The 23586-nt window shown below is 38.3% G+C and overlaps 2 protein-coding genes across 3 annotated transcripts in view; one reads left to right on the forward strand and one right to left on the reverse strand.

Moving 5' to 3' along the window:
* The first annotated feature begins 522 nt into the window (after positions 1–522).
* Positions 523–23465, forward strand: HABP4 (hyaluronan binding protein 4). 2 transcript variants are annotated; one of them, XM_066338831.1, is made up of 7 exons: positions 523–831; positions 9863–10010; positions 10801–10962; positions 13005–13088; positions 20063–20231; positions 21772–21948; positions 22927–23465. In XM_066338831.1, exons 1-7 carry the CDS (start codon positions 540–542, stop codon positions 22981–22983), a joined length of 1089 nt encoding a protein of 362 aa, XP_066194928.1. In that variant the 5' UTR covers positions 523–539; the 3' UTR covers positions 22984–23465. The 2 variants fall into 2 exon arrangements, with proteins under 2 accessions (XP_066194928.1, XP_066194927.1); XM_066338830.1 differs by lacking the exon at positions 22927–23465 and having other exon boundaries at positions 21772–22416.
* CDC14B (cell division cycle 14B) overlaps positions 22437–23586 on the reverse strand; it is a 59430-nt gene continuing 58280 nt past the window's right edge. The window contains exon 13 of the mRNA XM_066338826.1: positions 22437–22762. Coding sequence (XP_066194923.1) covers positions 22597–22762 — 166 coding nt within the window. The 3' untranslated portion in view covers positions 22437–22596. The remainder of the gene's footprint in view (positions 22763–23586) is intronic.

The raw sequence follows: 23586 nt of genomic DNA on the forward strand, positions 1-23586 counted from the left end.
CTTGTACCAAAAGACACGCGGCCACACCGTGGCGCCACATTTGAAACGGTTGCTGTTGGAGAGCGCCCCTAGTCGGGACGGGGCCCGCCGGGACAAGGCCCCGCCCACCGCGCTCGCCATGCCCGAGGAGAGGCGGGCACAACCGCGCTGCCGCTGGGGTGGCGGGGCGCACACGGGATGAAAAATTGAGCGACCGCATTGGTCAGCGGCTGTGATTGACAGCGCCGATGCTGCACGTTAGTTGGCCTAAACTGATCACTCGGGGCGGAGCAGGGCGGAGCCTAGCGCCGGGATTGGCTGCTCGCCGGCCGCGCGTGCCGGCCGTGGGCGGGCTCGGCCGCTCTTATAGGCGGCGGAGGTGGCGGGCGCTCTGCAGGGCTTCTTTGGCTGCTGAGGCGCGGCGGCTCTGGAGCGCTGGGGCGGGGCGCGGGGCGCTGGGCCGTGCCGCGCCGCTCTCGCTCGGCGTGCGCCTTGTTTCAGCCAGGGGAGGGGTGCGGCGGCGGGCAGGGATGGTCGGGGGGGGAGAGGCGGCCGCGCGGATGATGACGGGGCCGGTGGGCAGCCCGGTGGCTGCCGTCATGCAGGAGAGCTTCGGGTGCTCCGTCGCCAATCGCTTCTACCAGCTCCTGGATGACGAGTCGGACCCGTTCGACGTCCTGCGCGAGGCCGAGCGCCGTCAGCAGCGGAGGAAGAAGAGCGACGAGGTGGTGGCCGCCGCCAGGAGAGCCGTGCCCGCTGGCCGGGCGGGGGGCGGCAGGAGGGAGACCCAGAAGGAGCGCAAGCAGCCGGAGAGCTCCCCTGCACCCGCCCCTGCGGCGCCACCGCAGCCAGGTACTCGGGCGGCGCCCCGGTGGGGCGGGGCGGGCGGGACCGGGGCCGGTTTTGGGAAGGAGGTTCCCGGGGCGGGTCCTGCGGCGCGGCGTGAGTAGCCGCGGGCCCCGCGCTTCGCCGACCCCTTGGCACCCGTGGCGTGGCGGGGACAGCGCTGTTTGTTAGCAGCGCTGAAAAAACCCAGCTCCTAGTGGGGGTCATCGTGGTGAACGCACCTGAGAGTACCCTCAGGGAAAGCAGTGACACTTGGGCATGGTCCTGACACGATGTTGCGGGGCGCTCTCAGCCGATAAGGCCTTTGAATATGTAAATGAAAACTTAAGCAATATTCCTAAGAGACAAGTGCAAGACCATTAACTCCTACACTGCGGCATCTGCAGCGTTCATGCTGGTTTTAGAGGCTCTGTTACTGCCTTTCATTACTTGTCATTCTGGACAGTATCCTTCAGTGTCTGAAATTTCCAGGTGCGATTTCTTGGTACCTGTGAGTTTTCTGACCTTTCTGGCCTTTAGTGTCTTCGGAGTTCTAATGTCTCCTGGGATCTGTGCTTATTTTGCCGTGAACTTGCTGTGGTGAACCAGCCTTTGAATAAAGCCCTATTTCTCAGGGTAACTCTTCAGCACGGTATTCAGGAATGGTCAGCTGCTAGGTTTCAATGCATAGTATTATTGCTTGGGGAAAGAGAGGGCTAGTTGGCTTAGGTGCTAAGATAACTGTCACAGTCCTCTTTGCAGCTGGAGGCTTTGTGGGCTATCACTCCTTGCATTTGGAGCTGATCGTTATGTCTTAGTGAGTCTGACATTGAGCTTCATGTTGCTGGATTCAGTATCTAGAGTATCTAAGAACTGGTGGATTCTTTCTAAATGTTGAGAATCTCTGCATAGGAGATTCTGTTTTCACCCTCTTGAGTTGTAAATTCCCAGTCTCCTGCAGGAGATAATGAAGAACACATAAACTATTACTAAGATATTTTCTTCCTGTAATTAAAGCTCCCCTTAAACTCACAGTAGTTGTACTGTGTGTTTTAATGCCCTAGTTGAACCGGGGTTGTTGCTCCATCAGGTTGATGCCAGTGCTGCCAATTCTGTTGCTTAGGCCTACAGTCTTACACTCTTCCCTACAGCAGCTGATGCATTTGTAGCAGTTTGTGGAGTAGAGAATCTTTCAATGCTAAATATGTCCTGGATAATGAGCACCTTTGTACAGGAAGATATCGACAATTTGTCACTGTCGTTTTGGGCAGTTATATGAAACTAGTCTTTTTGATGTTTCTCTGCAGATATGTGACTTTGTCCCATAAGATCAATACTCTGACTATAACAGCCTATTTTATTAAAAGGTTACATTACTGTGGTTGTTAACAGAAATTGAAGGAGTCTGTTCAGTGAACAGCAAAGTCTCAAGTTCTGATGAAAAAAAGTTCTTGAACAAGAACTGGTGAAGTTCAAGGGACTCCTTATGAAGAGAACCTTCATCATTGTACCCTTTCAGGTACCTGGGGTACTGTGATGTGGTTTATATGAAGCCTTGTCCAGGGAGAAGAGGCATGGCTCCTTCAGACTTTTCTCATAAGGCAGACTCACCAACATTTTCATAACCTTCACAGTCTTCTTTTGGATATTCTGCAGCCTGATCATCTTCGTAACTCTCCTTTGGACCTCTCCAGACTGTTTTATCTAGTTGCTAGGTTGTTTGCTTGCTTGCTTGGACTACAAAAAGTCTTGGTAAGTTTCATGATTTTTGTTTTATTCTAGTATTATTTCTTGAGGATGTTGAATCTGTAAAAAAGAGTTTTTAGAAAGACTCAAAACACATCTAGTCTTCTATGTTGCTATATGAGAAGTTTTACAGTAGTCAGATTTTTTGTGGTGTTATGTTTTAAAGTTTGAGAAGGTTTAGTCACAAATTTCTGTAAGGTATCTTTTTTTTATGTAGTTCATCACTGAGTTTTTCAGAGCAGGTTTTACTACATTTCTGGAGATATTTTCAATTTGAAGCAAACCTCTTGAGAGGACTTTGCCAGATAATGTAATACTTTGACCTTTAGCATCCAAGCTATTTATTATGAAATGACACAACTATAAGGAGGCAACTTTTTAAGCTTTGTTTTTTTATGGAGACAATGGACTCCTATTTGATTGTCTACCAAAACCTGTACTTTTGACCTTAAACATGTATTTCTTCTCTTATACTGACTTTTGTGGTTTTTAGACTGTATTAGCTGAGGATTTGAGTAAAGGCTGGTTGTAGGTATTGCAGCTCTTATTATTACACCGCTTGATGTTAACTCTGCTCATTCTTAGTGCAGTGACCAAACTGCATTTGCCAGCTCTTTATTCAAAAGGCCCAGTTGCAGAGTTTGCATTCTTTACCAGTCCAGGAAAATTAAATTTGTTGATCATGCACATGTTCATCTGTTCTTTTGAAATCTCTAAACCTTTGTTGCTAATACTTTTAAAAGGTTTTCTTCTTTCATGTACATATGATGACTCTGGTAACATTTTTATATAGTTCCTAAATACTGTTCTTTTAGCTGTCGGTTTAAAATGGTATGGGAAGTTTCTGTGGCATTTTATCTTAGACTGACTGTAATTTTCTTATTTTTAAATAGTTTATCTTGAAAGCATTCTTTCAACTACAGTGTCATAAGGATTGTCTAGAGGAAAGCTGTGACAGGCAGTTCTACAATTCAGCAAGTACTGGCACACATAAAACCAAAATGCCATAGTATAGAGTCTAACTCCATGTGCTCCTCTGATGTCTTGCTTGCAATAGCTGATGCTTTTTTTTTTTTGTATTTTGGCATACCCTTATTCTTCTGCAAATCATGTAATTAACCATGCTTTAATTAATAAAATTAATTATTAAAATTGCATGGTCATGCACATTTAAAGGAGAGAAAGTAAAATTTGTTTTGGAGTCTTAGTTCTTCTACACTAAAATATAGCAAAATAAGTGTCTGAGTGCCTTTTACTATTTCCAGTTACGAAGTTTTGTTGTACAGGAAGATTAGTTGGCTGTGTATGAGTTGTTAGAGAAGTTCATTCACTCTAGACTTCCCACAGCTGAGTCTCTGACATCCAGTTTCTGGGGAAAAAACATGCTTAACTTTGTGGTACTGCAACAGGGACAGTTTAAGCTAGGTGTGTCATCAGAGGGACTTAGAACAAAGAAATACCTGGGGTTTTATACTCTTACAACCTATGCGCCTATTCTTTGCACAACTCAGACACCTTGCATGCATCTCTAATTCCAGTGGTGATTTTTGTTTTGGGGTCTTCTTGTTCATTATCACATTCTTTCTCTGTAGCTGTTTTTATCTGGATGGGTAGCAGCTTCTGATGATAGCTGTGGCTACTTAATCTTTTAGTTTGCACTGGTCTTTCTACTCTTGAACAGTAGTACAAGACTTATTCAGCATTTCAAAGTGAAAGTTTGCAGCTTGTGCCCTAAAACTTCAGCACTTTGCTTGTGCTAAGATAAAAGAATTCAGCTAACTAAACTGAGTCTACAACAGTCCTCCCTTTGTTTTTATTAAGCTTTCCCACTATTGTCAGAAAGAACTCATTAAGTCTTTCAAAGCATTTAACTGCTATCCATAATGTTGCATGTGGTGTTATTACAAGTAACAGGCATTATATCCTAAAGCTTTAACAGCAAAATAAGTATGTAGGAGATGGTATATGACCATTTCCATTTAGGTTCTAGTTTGGATTTCTGTGAAAATACCTTAATTAATACTTCAGTAATACCATTGAGCATGCTTTTTTTTCCTCGAAGCTTTTTTGCATTTATTTAACACAGCAGGTCAGCCACTGATCTCCGAGAGCCTGGTCCTGGATGTAATTGTTTGCCAAACACTGGTTCTGTTGATGACAGTCTCAGATGTTGGTGAGGGCTATTTCCCAAAATTGCGTAATACCCCAAAGTATACTGCTCCTAAGCTTCAGGCCATTATAAACCTACCTGACCACAAGTTTGAGTTATTTTATTTTATTATTTTATTCTGTTTTTTGCAATTTGTTGAAGCCTTTTGTATGAGCTTGAGAATGTAAAACAGGAATTTCCCTTGAAAGCTTAATAGCTACCAGAATAGAATCTGAATTTAAAATCCATCAGAAATATTATTTTCTGCTGAAGCAAGGGATTCTCATTTTTTCCATAGCATAACCATTGCATGACACACTCCAAAAGCTTATTTGAACTTGGTATAAATAGTGATGCTTGCTGGTCATGTCATCACAAGGCTGCTTTTGCTAATTCAATTAATTTGGCCTCTTAGGCTGTCAGCAAGGATTGTAGAGGTTCCGTATCAAGTGCCTCAAAGTTTCTCAGCAATGCATAACCTCTGTGTTATTTTCTGTTTAGATAGTATGAAGATCCATTGGTGAGCAGTTTAAGATCTAAGGCCTCTAGAGGCTGATTTTACAAGTCTGTCCATAGCTGCTCTAGTAGAACACCTCATAGCAATCATGTGTCTCACTGTTGGAAGAAACAAATAGTAGAGTTGCTGGATTCAAAACATCCTTTTAAAGTAATAGTTATTAAATTATTGATTTAAAATTCAGAATAATTCACGTTTTGAGGGGACAATGTTTGTCTATCATGTTGTTTAGTAATCAATTCTACTTTGTGTTACGCACACAGTTATGTGACCTATAACCAATATTCCTCTTACAGCTTGGAAAATCCTTTCTTTCTCCAGACTCCAATTCCACTTCCTCTGCCTTGATAACTTCTTTCAATGGTTTACTTAACTGCCCTAGCCCTGGTAGTTGGGGTGTTCAGTACTCTACTGTGTCTAAAAAATTCCTCATTGTTTTCTTTGTTGCTTTGTTTGGTCAAGGTATTTCTGCATAGCCTTGGACCTGCTTTGTTCTTTTGAAGTATCTTGGGCAAAAGGATAGTCTTTCAAATCTGGAGGGGAATGTGGTTATTGGGTTTTGTTGTTGTTTTGATTTTTTTTTTTTAATCTGGGTGGATTTTTTTTTATTTGTTTATTTGTTTTTTGTTTTATTTATGGATTAAGCCGAAGCTATCTACTCAATGCTGATTTTACTCCACCGCTTTGTGGTTGCGGTTTTCAACAATTCTGGTATTTTTAGCTCCTTTTGTAAGCTTTTTGGTGACCACGCTGCTTCCCGTAATGATTAGGTCTGTCCATTCAGGCTACAAATGTAATTCCGTATCTGAGGTCTGTAAGAAGTCTCTTTTTATGCTGGGAGGTCTTCTCTCAGTGTGACCCTTCCACAAACACTTTATCCCATTTGCTCTTTGCAAGCAGATACTTCTCTCAGCTTGTGAATTGCATGCCAGTTGCCACTGTCACATCCTGATGTTCCTTACAGTAGGGAGTGGGAGAAACAGCAAAGTTTCTGCTTTATAGTCACTGATAGCAGTTGCAGGCTGGGGTCCTTGTGGTGTTTGTCTGAAGTCAAGGCTTTCTAGGAACAACTTTTTTAAAACAAAAAAATTTAAAGAGGTGGGAGCACACTCGCTCAGTACAGTACAGTGAAGAGCCACAAAACACAGAGGTACCTCTTTCCAAGCAGAAGTCTCACTTGTTTGAGGCTAGATGGTATAGACAGAGAAAAGTTGCAGAGGCCAACACTGGAAGGTGGCTAGATTTTGCTTCATTGTTTTAAATCCATCTGTTAATTCATAGGATCCAGTGTCTGGGAAACCGAGTAATGCAGATTATAAAAATTCAGGTTCTGCTTTTCTAGTTGCAAGTTCTGTGTATGTTTTTATTAAAAATATTTCTCTAGAAAGCCTACTTATCTGAGTGCTGCAGTGTTAGCAAAACTAATACTTACAGTGAAATATTATTGTGGGAAGAGTGAAAACTACTTCAGTATGTTTGCTCTGTATGATTTGGAGTTTTAACAATGTCTCATAAAACTGAGCTTTTTTTTTCTTTAGCACTGTCTAGTTCTAGTACCTGGTAGTTTTAATATTTACAGATTCTTTCCCTTTAATAATAATAGCTCAGCTGCTTCTTCTGGTGAAAAAAAAAGCTAGGTCTGATGAAACACTTTAAACATCAGATTTCTTTTCTGATTTCTCAGTTTAAAAAGGTAAGTGATAGGCAGCTTAGCCAACAGATTGGGCTGGTCATTAACAGTCCAGGGAAACTGTGGTGAAGTGTGGCATGGTGAGACACATATTCAGGTGAATGAATGCAGATTACAGATGTAATTTTAAGGCACGGGAAAGCCACTTTAAAAGGAGGGTAAACTAAGAAACAGTGATCTTTGGTTTTTAGAATTATGTTTGTAAGGCCTCAAGTAAATGACTCACAGAACTCCAAGACTTTTTTTTTTTTGTGGTTCTGAAGAAAACCTGCATACCAGACTATATATACAAGCCAGCAGACAAAATTGGGGTGTATTTGGAGAGATAGTTATTAAGCAAGCATTCAAAGTGTACCCCCGTTCTTAAAGTTACTATGTCAGTGATATGCAAGATGGTTCACGCTTTGTCTTGATTTTGTGGCCTTGATTTTTTTTTTTTTTTTTTTTTGTCCCTTGAAGGGTAGATGGCCCTTGAGCTCTGTAAATTAAACTGAGTCTGTGTTAGGATATACATGTGGCAGAGGATTAAAATTGTATAGCTTATACTATCACTGATGCTAAACTCCAGTTTGGTTTGTTTTGCGCTTACATGCAGAGCTGAAAGTTGGGCTGTTTTTTTGAACTGATTCACAAGCAGGTCACACAAACTTTTGCCCTGAGGATGACTTGTCCTACTAGAGAGATACAGATGCTGCATCCACTATAGTGTTGCAGTCCACTACTTCATATCTGTCAAACCAATTAAAGATGCTTTTGTGGCACTTACTACCTGTATAAAATAGTCTTTCTAGTGTTTAAAATCCATCTGCAGTAGATGATGCCATGTGTTGGAATCAAAGGGAAATAGCATTGCACTGAAATTGGAGTAGAACAGATGGCTCCATCCAGTATGCTCAGAGCAGCTGACATGTAATACACAGACATCTCTGGCAAGAAAACTTGTTTTGAGGCACTGCTAAGTGGTACTGTGTAATAGAATGAGACACTATCTTTTTAAAATGACTTCTTCATTTTCTTTTCTTGGCATTGTTTTGCTAGTTCCACGGATCTCTTTGAATCTTGACATGAAATTGAGGTTAATACTGAGTATGTAGGGATGGGTGTCTGACTACTTACTGCCTTCTTGCCAAAGGAATCTTTTTAGAATAACTGATGCTTCTGATAGCCAGTGAGGGGATCAAAAATTAATAAAACCATACTCTTCTATGCATAGTTGTGCATTCAGATCCAAACAAAATAACAAAAATGAGGTCAGAAATTAGTAGTCATTTTTTCCACAGCAAGGTTCCAATTTAGAATTAACACTTACATGGTTGGTAGTTGAGATTTGTGTAGAGCAGATGTTTCCCAATAGCATATATAATTCTGTATATTTTATAACTTTGTTTTGTGTTAAAATGTCCAGATTTGAAAAGTTTACTCAGAAACTGATATCAAAAGTTGTCCTTTATCCAGAGATTAAATCAATTTGGGTAATGCAAATGTGCTCAGGGCTCTAAGGATCAAGTAACTCTAAACCTTGAGAAAAGAGAATTAGTGGAATGTATTATGCCAAGTGGTACTTTAAAGAAAAGCAAAGCTGGAGTTGCTTCTGCACCACACATAAAACTATCTTCTCTGTACAAATATGACTGTTCTTACTGCATAATGGAAAGCTTTATTTACCACTTATTCACCAAGAGGGTAGTTCATTGAAGCTTTCTCTTTACAAATGGTATTGGGCTTCATCCTGACCACCTGAGCTTTGATCCAAAATCTTATATGGGCATTTCTATGGGGCTATGAAATAATTTGCATCTTAATATTGTGACATAAAATAACCTTTTTTTTTCTCTATATGTTCTAGCAACAGAGGTACAGTAGCCAGGACTGTCACTTGTCCACTAACTTGAGTTCAGTAATTTGCTCAGCATTCCACAGGTACTTCTTGTGGAAACAGTAGCTCAGTTTTGTTTGAGACCAATTTTCCTGTTCCTTGCTTGATTGACTTATGCTATTGGCTGAAATAGGTGTTGGTTTAAATATAGAGGCCTAGGAGACAAAAAGGCTTGCTTTCTTTCTTCTGGAGAACTTGGTCCCAGATACAGAACAGAATTTGGGAAAATGGGAAAGGAGGCACATAAAGAACCTTAATCTTCTGCTAGATGTATACAGGTTGAGTGTAAAACTTCAGTTTATTCTATTACAATTCACAATTTCTTTCCATTCATTCTGCCCAACCCAATCCTCCTTGACCCCAACAATGGCTGAACAAAACCCTAAAAAACCTTAAATATATTTTATCTTGGAATATGCTTATGTTCTAGAATTAGTGGTGTGGAAATATTTCTACTTACTCTTTGGGTCTTTGCCACCTGAACTTAGTGACCTTTAGTGTTGTTGAATGGTGCTTTCCTCCATAGACCAGCAGTGTGAGGAGGTGACCCTCCGCTGGTTGTTTGATACTGTGGCCATTAGCTTAGAGAACCTGGAGGCTTAGACTTCTAAGTTGAGCTCATCTGGCAGGAGGTGTTATTTCACAATAAACACTTGTCTGTAAGGGCCCCTTCTCTTTTATTCACCTTCATTGCTTCTGCTGCTGTCTTTCAATTAGTTTTTTCCATTGAAGCTTCTCCACCTCATCCTGTGCTATACTTTCATGATCTTGAAGACATGAGAGAAACAATTTCTGTTCTCCTTTTCTGTGACTTGTGAGCAAAATGAGATTTTTCTTTAGACTATCTTTTGAGGAAATCTCTGACCTGTGTCAAAACCCACAGTATTTTGCAAGTTAATCAATACAGAAGGTAAAATAATGTGTCTTTCAAACAGCATCTGCCAACATTAGCTGTAAGGACTTTAAATATTTTCATGGACTTGGGTTTGGAGGTGTAACTAGCTCACTTCAGTCAATAGTTTGGTAAATGCAATTGTGTTACTGTTGAGCTGTCAGTAATCCCTGCGTGTGTTTGTGTAGGCCCAAAGCGAGCATCAAGGCAGGGAGAACAACAAGGGTTCAGTAACAGAGGCACAGAAGGAAAAAAAGAGAAAACTGAATGGAGACCATCTTTCAGGGGATACCGTTCCTATGGAGCACAAAGACAAGTGGAATTCTCAGTGGACCGGTATGTATCCAGAGAGAACTAAGGTCCCTCACAGAGGATCTGTGCATTATTAATTAGCATGCAGGTTTTTTGCAAGGCTACTTACTTCATGCCTGTCAGAGCTGTAGTTTCAGCTTCCTGGGAGGTTGAATTGGAACACTTTTGTCGAATATTAGAAATATAAGGCAAAACTGAAATGTAAAGATCTGAAAATGTACCCCCTAGTCAGTAGCATGTTTAAAATGTTAGTTTCTGAGCTCACGTACTGAGCTTTGCAGAACATGTGGGAAGTTCGAAGTTGGAACTTGCTGCTTGGACAGTGAATGCATATTGATTTTGCGTTTTTCATAAGTACTAGAAAATTTCACCTAAACCTTTAATACTTCAGAATGTGGCTGTTCTTACTTTATACCACGATAGTTGATATTTAACAGATAATTGTGTGAAATTTTTAGCAGTTGCATATAAATATGGGTTTAGATTGTGAAGAGCTATTGCATGATTGGAGTTGTGAAGATTTGACAGTTTTATAGTGTTTTCTTTAATTTCTGTAATGTTTTCCGTGTTAACAACTGCTGATCTTTCTGTTCTTGTGTGCTGTAATAATTCCTCCAGAGTTCACTTTATGTTTATTTTTAATGACAAAGCCAAAACAGCTGTAATGTGTGCTGTATAAAGGTGCACTCTAAAAATGTTGCAGTAACTGTTATACACTGATGTGTCCCTCAGCTGCACAAATATGAGGTTTTTTGCTTCTTGTTAACTGTTCTATTTAAAAAAAAAAAATTTTGACTAATTATCTTCTTTTTAGACCAATGGAAAGATTAGACTATGGAAGACCAATAAGAGGTCGTGGTGGAGGAAGAGGCAGAATGAGAGGTAGAGGAAGAAGTGGTGGATTAAATGGAAGTTCTGGTAGCTCTGACCAAAGAAGAAAATGGGAAGCTGAAAGACAAAGTGGGAAGGGTAAAATGTAAGTGTTCTGTGTGCTGTTTCTTTCTTGGTATACGAGTAAATAATAGTCAGCACTGCAGTACTGTCTTTTAGGTATGCTGTTCCTTTCTACTATCCAGGTTAGCTGGCAAAAAGTCAATACTGATTTTAGTTTGAGGTCATAAAAAAAAAGGAAAAAACTTCTTAAACTCAGAATTGCGTTCCTCTTTAGAAGAGTGAAAGCAGATGACAAAAAGGGTGGAGGTGGAGCTTGCAAATGTAGAACAATTAAAGATTATGTAAGGTATGTCATATAAGTGTGCCCACGATAGATCATAATTTTCTGTGGCCTATGTTAGATCATCATTTTCATCAGTTTCATGTCCATTTTTCAGCTTTCTATATTTCTATTTTCTATTTCTATTTTCAGCATTGCTTTCTATTGTTGGAATTAATGTAATTTTACAGTTGTTTTTTAACTTGGCTCCTTCATGAGAGTAAGATTAAATTGAAGCAAAGGCATGATGATGCTTATTCACTTAAGACTGCCAGAAAGTTTTGACTGGAGCTGAGTTGTCTTTTAATGGAAGTAAGTTATTACTTTTCTCAACAGTCAAGTAAGTGGGACTCTGGTATTTAATAGAATTGCTCCAAAATGCTGATGCTAAGATTCAATCTCTGTTACTTGGCCTGAAGTCCAGTCTCTTTTCTGGAGTTTTATGGATACTTTCTAATTTTGCAAAACTGTAGTACAATTCAGTGTGGCTCTGAAGGTAATAACTGAGCTAACTGTACCACTGAAGTACATTTTAAAGTGTTAGAAAAATCAGTAGCGTAATGTGATTAATGGCCACTTAAAAAGTGGCCATTACAAGAGAGTCAGGAATTTTCCATTCAGTTTTGTATATCTCTTAGTGGTACTGGTTTCTCTTCAGATTTGTCAAACCTCACTGATTATGTTGGCTTTTGTCCATTCTTTGCACCTAGCAATACATTACTCCTTCCAGTAGCTTTTGTTCTCATATACATCTGGAACTCTTTAATTGAAGCCTGATAAATGATGGAGAAAAGGCAATGTTTTGAACTTATAGCAAATATCTTTGGCCATGTAGACATTCATTGACAAAATTGTTTTAAAAATGAAATTTTATTTTAAAATAAAATCTAACTTTTAAAACTTAATGGATTCAGACAATCATGCTAAAAGATTGAAAAGTACTGCCTTGATGTGTAATAATTTTTGATATTCCAGATTCTTCTGAAAGATTATACTAACTTGTCTCCCTTCTACAGAATTTTATATTAAAAGTAAATTGGTTAGGTTCTCTGGCTTCTCAAAGGATTGGCTAGGTTGTCATTGTTCTGAACAGATAGTTTTCTGCTAGCTAGTTTTGTACTATCTTCTGCAGGATATCAGGGAAGGCTTCGTAGACTAACAAAATTTTTATTGGCCCTTACGTATTTTCTCCCTAGTTAAGGTTTGGTGGGGGTTTATTTTCTGTTCAGTAGCATAAGAGTTTATACCAGTGTTTTCTTGTGATGCTGTAAAAGTGACATAAATTTAAAGCTCTCTGAGTGATTCTAAAAGCATATCTGTGCTAATCATGCATTGCAGCAAAAAGGTGTTAATTTTAAGTAGGTATGCCTGCTGCTGGAATGAAAATAAATTCCTGCTGTCATTTGACATTGGTCCATGTTACAGAAAATACGAACTTTAATTATTTAAAAGAAGCAAAAAGGCAACCCCAAATGTCAGTGTTATACTGACAACTAATGCTAATCATGATTAGTATTCATGATTGAATTATTTAAACTTCATACCTGTTGTTTTTTTTTTAAGGAAATCAAAGTTGTATTTTTCTAATACTACTCATTTTGTAATTGCTCAACTAGTCGCTTAATATATTTTCTGCTTACAATCAAGGAGTTTTCCTTTTTATTTTTTTTCTCCTTACCAAGGACTTCTGATAAAAGAAATAATGTATTGATTTGCTTTTTTTTCCAGTGTGACTCATGAGGCCTGTGGTTTTGTTTTGGTTTTTGGTGTGTGTTTTGTTTTGGTTTGTTTGCTTATTGTTTTAGTGGGATGGAACAGACTGCAGCTGTGGAGGAGACTGTGGAGAGTCCTGAACAGCCAGGAACATCTGAAGGAGAGCCTCTGAGCAAGTACAGTCAGACAAATATTTTCTTTCTGAATGCCAAAGAAACTATTAACTCTTACAGAGGTACTTGTATTGCGGGGCACACTAGAAATATGAACTGTGAATGTACTAGTTGCTAGTGTGTGTATTTAAAAATAGAAAAGCTTTGTCTTATATTTATGAGCATTGGCAATTGAGAGGTGGGGACATCTGAGTTGTGATCACAATCCCCTTTTATTGAGTATACAATGTGTTTATATAGGGTTTTACTTGTCTGGCACTTACATAGGGTTCTATTTTTGGTAACAATTTCCCACTGGTTACACATTCTTCATGGCATCATGTCACCTGGTACCATTATCTTATCACAAGGTTTTACAGCATGTTTCCTGGTCACTTTTTCACCAGGGAGTAGCTATCTATCTGTGTGTCCCATGGTTTCTGCTTGATCAGGTTTAAGATACCAGGCTCCTTTATCGGTTCCATTGTGATTGCTGTTCTATTCCCCTTAGTGAGTATGGAAAATGTATGCCTAATTCTGACTAAAGCTTGATTTATATAGTTGGGGATTTTTTAATTGCACAATGATGCTTAACTTCCTAAGATTTGGTGATAATTTAAAGAGGAGCTAAGTATGTTTTAACTTTTTAAACTTGTCTGATTTGTAGAAACTACCATGCTTTTTGACGTTCTCTGAGAAGAGGTATTCAGAGTGCCCATGCAGTCATACAAACTCATTTAAAATACACTGAGCTACTCTAAGTTTGTATTTGCCAATCACTAATATCATGCAGATATCATCTGTTCATGAGAGGCCATGGCAGAACTTGGAAAAACTTTCTGGAAATGCAGTGAGCCTTAGATGTAGAGAAATCGAGATAGAAATATGCCCCTTGTCTTCTGGCTTTCATTCTAATCAGTGTCACAGCAAATTAATTATCACTGGCTTAAGAAAAATAACTGGAAAGTCTTGTCTAAGTAAGAGACTTAAAGAATAATTAAATAGCATGTGGTGCCTATCTCCTAATGAGTGAAAGATGGTCAGTGCAGTATGTCAACCTCTTCTGTTGCTGTGAAGCCTTTTTTACCTCATGAAGCAGCTCCAGGTATTAGTGATATGGGTTCATTCCTTAATTATAAACTAACTAGACTACAAAACCTGTTTTTTATGTTCAGGTTATTTAACGCTGTAAGAAGTTCTGTTGATTGATTCTTCTAATTTTAGAGTAGATTTTAATATATAGCTATAAAGATGTATATACATAGGGAAATCTATCTTTGAATGACTTATTACTGAACAAATGTTTCTAGGCTAAGTTAAATCAGTTGGGCAGTGTAGGTACACTGGCTAATACACTGTATTAGTATATATGGAAACAGTTACTCAACTCTTTAAAATTTTTGATTTTTGTCAGTTGCTTATATCTTTGTTTCACACTTGTACTTGTTTCTGCTTCAATTCAATCTCTTTGTAGATTTGTCCCAATATCAGTTCATTGTAGAGCTTAAGGCATGAGAAGTTTATATAGTGGAAAAGGCCTCTGGCCAGAATATGCCAGTTATCTTTAACTCTTCCATCTTAGAGATCACTAGGTAATCAGTCAGAGTGGGAGCCTTTCTGAAGATTTTACTCTTTTTTTTTTTTTTTTTTTTTTTTTTTTTAAGATTAATTTAGGCATAGACCACTGAAATTCAAATTATTCAAAAAAGCAAGTAACCTACAAGTACAAAATTCTGCATTGTGTACTCCTTTCAGTGCAATAAAACTGTCCCAAAGGCTTAAAAATCTATATACACAAAGCATGAGTTACATAAGTCACTCTGCACTTACCTTTTGCGGGGGGGTCAGCTTGGTGAACCTGTGTATTTTAAAACAGGAGACATTGTGGGAATAGTGCCCAGGTCATTAGGGATGGTTGTATGGCATACATCTCAGCAAGATGGAATTGTTGTTTTAATGTTTTAAAGCAAAAGCTGGTAGGATATGGTGTTCAGGCTTCAGGATGTTTTTAAAGGTCTTACATGCTTAGTTGCACCTGCTGTCCAGATAACACAAATTTTGGTTACTTTATGCTTTTGCTAGCCTCAATATTAAAAGTGTATGTTGTGTGTTTGTGTGGGCTGCTGCTAGGGTCTTTCTCATTTTGACACTAAAACACAGTGACTGCAAGGAAACCATTTATTTTCTATTGGTTTATTGCAGTTGTATGCTTGTACTGAGAAAGAGGTTGAAGGCTTGAGTTTGTTTCTTCTCTCATTCTCTTTCTTGTTGTGTTTTCATTTAAAATTACAAGTTAAAAATGTACTCTTGGAAATTGGGAATAACCTGTCTGCATGAAGTGGTGTGTAGCTTTCTGATACGGTGATGGCTAATTTCCATGCAACTCTGGAAAAGAGGTTCTAAGGGCTTCTGTAATTTACAGGGTCTTGTCTTTAGGACTCTGTTTTGCCATTCCTGAGCTTCTAGTGGCAGAGTATTGCAGAGTAAGAGTTTCTTTCACATTTGTATAATATAAATAAAGTTGTTTTTTCCCATATCCTTAAATCTTCTTGAGTGTATCAACAATGTTTATCTCTAGTTATATAACCCCAAACTGCATGCTAATGTGGCGGGGTTTTTTGCTACAAAAGCAGAACCTAACCTCAACCCTTTGTAAAATACACAGGTAGTAAAGCATAAACTTCCTCACAGCTGCTTTTGGTTGAATTTTTCTTTACAGTCTGAACAATTGACCAATTCAAATTAGATTATTTGGTTTTATTCAGTATGGCATGCATATGGATTAATCAATTCCTATTCCTAGAGGTATTTGTGGAGCTTGTATTTAATCTTGCAGGGTTTTCTTACATTTTTTCTCACATGATAGTTTTCCTTTTTGGTGGAGCTATGTATCATTTTGGTTACATGATAGGAAGCTTTAACAATTTATCTTCAAGATTTTTTAGGTATTTATCTCATTTGTTCATTTGTTTTGTTGTTTATTTTTTTGTTGTTGCTACTTAATAGTGGCATAAAGCTGTTCATAGATCAAGTCAGAGCTTCATATTTGATCCAGGGTTTTTCTTCCATAGTAAGTTTGTATAATTGTTGTTTGATCTTACCTTGTTCAACTTTAAATTAAATAATGTTCAGTGGGAAAGCTTCATGTCATTGACTTCTTGGTAAAAGCTGGCTAAGTATTTGCTTTGTGTAGCTGAATACAAAAACTGATCTGAGAGAGACCCTGCTGTCATTTTTTTAATGATATAAAAATAATACCTGAATAGGTGAGCTTAATACCATTCCTTTCCATTTGCCTTTCTTCTGGTAAAAAGAAAAGGTATTTTGTTTACTGTATGCACAATAATCAAGGTGTAGTTAAAGGGTTATTGTAATGCATTGGAGAAGCAGTAGGAGCCATTACTGAAGGCTCTCATTTAGTGATTTCATTGTGAATCACAAACTTTCATTGTGAATTCAGTTTTTTCATGTCCAGAGGTTGTGCTTAGTTGTCTGGCAGTGTTTTGTAAGCATGATTGCTGGTGTGCCAGGGAGGTTATCAATTTGATTCATGAAAATGCACACCAAGCAGTTAATAAAAATGTGTAAGGTTAGAAGGTAGAAAGCAATGCACAGAATGCACTTCTGTGCTGGCTTGGTGCCCAAAATAACTTGCTGCAATTGAGTTTTTGTCTAAAATGTGATATGCATATTTCTGTTGCTGTGCTTCACTCATAGGTGTTTCCCCTTGGGAGTCTTGACATCCTAAAACAAATTTGTACTGCTGATAACCTAGCAGCGAAAACCATCCCTTGGAGTAAAGACCAAAACTGTACTTTGCAGTTGAAAAAACCAAATATTTGCAGTGTCAATCCACAAGTATTTCCTTTGGAACTGGGAAGTCGGTGGTTTTGATGTGTGTGCGCTTTTAAAAGTAATAGCTCTGTTTGCTTTTTGGGAGAGCAAGTTTGCTCTGTGGTCAAATGTCCTCACATTATCTTATGATCATAGAAATTCAGACCTGAAAGGGGAATTTTGGGCCCAAGGCATGACCAATTTAAATTGTTGCTTCTCATACCTGTCTAGTTGATTTTAATGAACTCTGCTAATGGAGATTTCTGTGTCCCCTGGTGGTCTTTCCAATACTTAGGAAAATAGAAGTTGCTGTGCTGGGTTTTTCCTCCTGGATGTGTTGCCTTAAAGTCATGGATATGCAAAACTTTTTTTTAGCATTATGTATTTTTCTTTTGCACATCTTTAAAGACTTCACATGTACATCATGTGTTTTAGACTTGCCTTGCAGTCCTATTGTGGACTTTTCACCTGTTCCCATGCAGAAGACATTCAGCTGAGATGTTTTTCCACTCTACCAGCAATAACACCTGTTCCAAACCAAGCTGTTGATGTGGCTCCTTATCATACATAGTATGTTGTTGAAGAAGGAACAGATACTTGACTGCACAGTCTGGGGAGTTGGAGTCCCTTCAAAGCTTCTGCCTTGACAGTGGTTCTTTCTGTGTTTGCGTGGCTGATACTTTTGCCTGAGTGTATGTATTTCTAGTTGTTCTTCAGACTTTCTGGTGATCATTGTTTTGGTAGCTTGTTTTTGAATCACTGGGTCACTTTAGCATCTCATGTCACTGAATAGTCAGCCATTCTGTATTCTTGAATATTTGTACTATTGCCCTTCTTTTGTGCAGTCTTTGTGCCACAGAATATGCAGTAAATATTATTTTACACTGTTATACTCCCACTCACATTCTTGGTTTTCTTTTGCAAATTGAAATATTGATAGCTAGCTCTCCAGTACTTTTTGCTATCAGTTGTGTATCTTTCTGCAGCTCTTGCCAAGTGTTGTCTCTGTAATGTGGTGAAAGGTTCATGGGAGAGGAGGAAAAAGACTTCCTGAAGTTCAGATATGCAGTTTGGTGATTAAGGAAAAAATTAAACCAGTTTAATAGAGACACTTTCATTAGTTATGTTTCTATTTATTCCTCAGAGTGTTTTCCACTAGTCTTGTTTTTCTAACACTTATTCCCAAAACTGAAGTTTCAGATAATTGATCAAAACTTATCTGGCTTCCTACTCTTCAGGACAACAAATTGAAAAGTTTTGGATGCTGTGTGTTCTTTGTGCTCTTACAGATGCAACAGTATCTGTTGGTATTTTTCCAGAAGGAGCTGTTTCCTTCACCAATATCCTTTTTATGTAACTCAGTAAACTATTTTTTCCCCTAAAAATCCTTCTAGTACAGTTCCAGATTGTAATGAGCATGGAACTACAGGCTCTGCCTATCAGTCTTTTAATCTTGAATTTCTGGTTAATAAAGCTGGAATTTTCAAAATAACAGGGCATAAAGGCGTGTCAGAGGGCAGGCATGTTGTACAAGACTTCTGTATTTGTTATTCTTCTATGAAGTGAATTTATAACTGTGCTAATCCTGGAACTAAAATTGAGGGCTGCCTTAGTCTAGTTTCGCTTCTCCCAAGTCATATGCTGTGTGTTTAGAAAAATACTGTTTTATTTTGACTGGCAAGAAATATGAATGTTTTGCTGCAGAATCATGTAAGAAGAGGGACCAGGCCTGTTCTTATATAGGTTAGTTCTATAATGTACAGAACACCTCCAAAAAAGTGTGTATTCCAGTGCGTTGCTTGTATAACTTTAAAAACAGAATACACACAGTCACTGATTGTCATTTGACTCTGCATCTTTCCATGATAAAAATCCAGCTTGCCCCTAATAAATGGTATATTTGCGTTGGGGAAATTATAATTATTTGGTAGGACTGTGGAGCTATGACTGAATGAGGAAAACCAAATCTATTGTTCTCCCACTAGGCAGGTTCTAATGAAGGGGCTTTCCAGAAAAGTCATTGTTAGGGAAATATTTAATCAACTCCAACTGCTATTGTAATGCCTGGCAGTTTTCTGTGTAAGGAGAAATGGTTTCTCAAGTCTTGGTGTAATCACTGTGGGCTTTCCTATAGCTCATGGTATTTGACCTGTTTATGCAGCAGACAGTTATGGTGATATAGGAAGTTGTGCTCCCTGTACGTGATGCTGTTTAGTAGGAAATAGCTTTCTGTAGCTATCATTAAATATACAGCTATAGTGTTCTAAAAGCTGGTCTCCTGGGCAGCCCTGTCATGATCAGCAGCAGAAAAGTGGCGGAAGAGTGCTCACACAGTGATCAGTAGAAAACAAGATTTTTTGCTTATGTATCTAATCTCTGTATGTCTTACAGACATAAAAATAAAACCTTCTGTCTTTACAGTTCAAAAATATGCAAGGCACCCTCTGACATTCTGTATGTTTTTCTAGGACATATCGTTATTGTACTTAGAGACAAATGAAAATTTGACTAGCATTAGTCCAGTTTTGCCAAGTGATAAATAACTGTCCGCTTGTCTGTTACTACATCTGATAAAAAAATTCAAGGAAGGATGTTGTGAAGTTAACAAAGGAGATGTTAATAATTACCTGGAAGATCCCATGGTGTGATCATCATATGATGATCATTTTTGATGATTGAAAGCTACACTGAAACATGAATTCATCTCATATTGTTGTTGTGCAGTACAAGGCAATGAAACGACGCAATTGGGCTGTTTTAAAACTTCTGGGTGCTTTTCTTTTACTGTGGCTATATTTGCTAGAGGGTAGATCTACTATTAAACTGTAGGGTTAAGAATATGCCAGATCAAAAGGCAGAATGATTTTGTCTAGAATCTAAGTGCTTGAATTCAGGATGGGACTGGATGAGTACTAATACAAGAGACTGCAGACAGCATTAGTTCATTTGATTAGTTTCAAAGACTACATACATATATACTCTGTTACATTAATGAAAAACTATCAACTATCAACGAAGTTATTGTGGGGAATACGTGAAATTGACAGTAATTTGGTGAGAAACATTCTAAATGTTTTGTTTAGTATACTTTGGAGATGAGTGTTCTTGTTTATCCTGGAATGTTGCAACCTAATGTTTTTTACTTTAAAACTGTAAACTTCTAGAGCTGCTGAAGGAGAGCCAATGGAAGAAGTGGTTCGAGAAATGACGTTGGATGAGTGGAAAAATCTTCAGCAACGGAATCGACCAAAGCCTGAATTCAACATCCGGAAGCCAGACTCCACTGTTCCTTCCAAAGCAGTGGTGATTCACAAGTCAAAATACAGTGATGATGTAAGCACTGCCTCAGGAATTCTGTAAACTCCTTTATGATCAGGGTTAGGAAACTGTCTATTTTTTTTACTACTAGTTTTAGTATAATCTGAATAGGCAAGAAAACAGTATCTAAGCTTTATTATTGCAATGACATGTGCCCCAAAACTGGCTTTAAATTGTGTGTTCAATTTTTTTGTCTCACAGAAAATCACTGCTATTTTCTATTCAAACATGTAATGTATCAAGTTGTTCTACCTTATGGCTCAGCTGCTGCCATCTGTATAGGTCTCTGATAATGCTGCTAGAAAAACTTGGTTTATGAAACTTGGTTTACTACGCACTTCTTTTCCTCAGTTTGAATCTTGTTTAGCTTACTTCCTAGTATACACTTACATGTATCTCATTGTGGGCTTGGAAATATGAACGTTTTATTTAAGGGTGTGGTTTTTAGGTCCTGCTTCTTAGAACTAACCTTGGAGAGCTTGTGGTGCAGTAGTGTGCGTGCCCTACCCATTTCCCATAAATTTTACTCCATGGTATTATTTAGATTGAAATTTCAGGGAGAACTACTAGTCCTGAGGAGAGAGGGGAAGCTTCTTTCAGATTCTATCTTACTTAGATTTCAGATTTTACAGAAGTATGCGCATATAGTCTAGCACAATGGAATTTTGATCTTTGAAGTCTAGGTGCATTTATGAATACACCTTTTCTCTAGTTATAATATTAACATCAGAACTTGCTTAATCACTTTGGATCATTAAGTCTGTATTCTTTTTAGTGAGACTTTTTTAGGTCAGACTTGCCATTATCCACCCTTTCTTTTCTGGGAGAGGTAGTGGTAGGGAAAGTACCTTCCACAAACTCTGAAGAAAGAATACCGATGTGTGAAGAGTACATACAAGTTTCTGTTCCTTTTACCCATAAAGCTCCTGTTCTATGAGGAGACATTGTTAAAATGGACAAATAACAGGAGGTACAGGAACCGTGTAACACAGGCAAATGAAATCCCTGAATTACACACTGAATAAGTGATTTGTCATTGTAAGGGATGAGTTAAATATACTTTGTCATTACTACAGTCCTCATTAAAGTTATGCTGGGCAATAGTCTGACATGCAGTAGCTATTAGGAGCACACATTAAAACCACAGTAATCTCATAGCTGCAGGCATTTAGATAAATACATCAATTAAGTATCTTTGGTATGGCCTTTTATCTGTTACTTGGAGATGACTGTAGGAATAAGTAGCTTAGGTCTGATGCTCTGATCCTTTTGAAAACCTAGATTATATTTCTGACAAACCTCTCCAGTATTATGGAGTTGGTACAGAAGCTTTTGTTAGGAATCTCTGAGCCAACAAAGAACTATCCCAGGCATCTGGGAAGCAGCAATTACCTCATCTGTGTTAAAATCCTGTGCAGGTTAAGGCCTGTCTTCTATTCCAGATGCCATCTTGGTTCATCTGCTGCTTAGTTTATAATATAAATGTGAATGTGTATCTGGGAAGGGAGAAGCTCATACATGGAAACTGAAGGCTTTAACAAGATCTTCTCTTTAGTTGCAAAAAGAAGACTTTGAAGATGAGTCTCATGTCTTTAGAAAACCAGTGAATGATATAACTTCTCAGCTGGATATAAATTTTGGGAATCTTCCTTACCCTGGCCGTGGATCAAGAGGAGCACGAGGTGGTCGTGGTCGTGGTAGAAGACCTGAAGGACCTCGACCAGAAGTAGTGGTAACGGATTTTATGGTTTTACTGTTCTTTTTTTCTCCTTGTTTTTTTTCCTGTTTTTGGTGTTTTTTGTGTGTGTCCTGCCCCTTTCTGTGTGGAATTTTGATTTCGGTAGTGACAGACTTGTTTCTAATTCCTATCTCATAGTATGTTGTCCTGCATATTGAGTTCCTGACCCATATTATTTTACTTGAGATTAAATACTGATTCACGCTTACACATTTAGCACATTTCAAAATGTCTGATTATTAGATGCTCTGATGGTAACTAGAGGAAATGATGCAATGAGTTTTGATATAAACTGGGACATAATTGAAACAACTAAAGGCGTGTATCTCCTTAAAAAAATTTAGTATGATGCAGTAATAATTTGATTACTGACAGTAAAAACCAGTAAATCTGTGATCCTACAGAATGATTCATGTGTTCAATATAACTATTATAAAAAAATTCCATTATTTTTCCTTTGGAAAAAAACACAAACATTTGCACACTGGAAAATAGCATTTTCATTCCTCATACTAACAGAAGCTTTACTGTGTCTAAAATGCTTTAAGGCCAGGAACTTTCAGAATAATATGGAAGTGTTGATGCATTTGTTTCATCTGGACGAAAAAGGTTCTTTATGGTAACAGATCAGAGACATTAAAACTACAACCCAATATGTCCAGTAGCTCTAGAATGTAAAAATATAGTAATGCCCCTTCTAAAAATACACACTGTTTTGCTTGAGACTGCTTTACTGTTTTCCTCATTCTGTGTTGCAGAACTTGTGACTTTCTGGTCCTCTCCAGGCAGCATTATAAAAACATTTACACTGAAAAGAAATTATAGTTATCATAAGTTCTGAGATGGAAGTTTGTAATAGAGATGGATACAAATTGAGTAGAAGAATGAACCCATTTGAGGGTAAAATGTGTACATAGCTGTCAGATACTTTTGAAATGCTTTCGTTTTTATAAAACTTTTCTTCCTTTACAGGTGCAACTTGTTGCTCCAAATCCTGATGACCCTGAGGACTTTCCAGCTTTAGCTTAAAGACTCCTAGTGAATGGTGGTATCTCAAAGTCAATTTGTAACTGTGAAGAAACCAGTTCTGTGGTGGTGTGGATTAAGGATGCCTGTTTCCTTCTGGAAAGTTGTTTGGGTGTTTGCTGTGGAATGATTGCAGCTGTCTGCTAATGGAGTTTGATTCTGGAAATATGGGTGGACTGGGATCCTGTCACAGGTTCTAATGTCTGCCTCCATTTGTGAAACCAATGGGAAGGCTTACATAGGTTTCCTACCCTACTAGGTGTCAAGTGAAGTTAAAAGGAAGAGTGTTTAAAAATGTACATATAGAGGTTATATCAAGCTCCCCATGGCACCATGGTGAAATGTAAACTGTACAACATGATCTACAACTGGGACTCAATTTCACTGTACATTTGAAAGCTGTTTCCTTTAGGTGAAGTGTATATTTCAGAAAGCTGGAAGTTGCAGTTCTTCAGAGTTTGGCAAATAAAGAAAAGTGCACATTGGCTTGGATTGGAGGTATTACCTTAAGAAGTCAGTGGAAGCTTTTGCTATTTGGTTGTAGTCTGGGGGAAAAAGCCCAAACCCTAAACAGCAATCTGTACTTAACAAAAAAAGGGAACATCT

This window comes from Sylvia atricapilla, chromosome Z (genome assembly GCF_009819655.1).
Source record: "Sylvia atricapilla isolate bSylAtr1 chromosome Z, bSylAtr1.pri, whole genome shotgun sequence".
Taxonomy (NCBI): Eukaryota; Metazoa; Chordata; class Aves; order Passeriformes; family Sylviidae; genus Sylvia; species Sylvia atricapilla.

Bases quoted from the DNA above. Each gene is read 5' to 3' on its own strand.
- HABP4 (XM_066338830.1), top strand. From the start codon at position 540: ATGATGACGGGGCCGGTGGGCAGCCCGGTGGCTGCCGTCATGCAGGAG. The intron at 832-9,862 runs GTACTCGGGCGG...GTGTTTGTGTAG, and splicing joins TGCGGCGCCACCGCAGCCAG to GCCCAAAGCGAGCATCAAGG. The intron at 10,011-10,800 runs GTATGTATCCAG...TCTTCTTTTTAG, and splicing joins GTGGAATTCTCAGTGGACCG to ACCAATGGAAAGATTAGACT.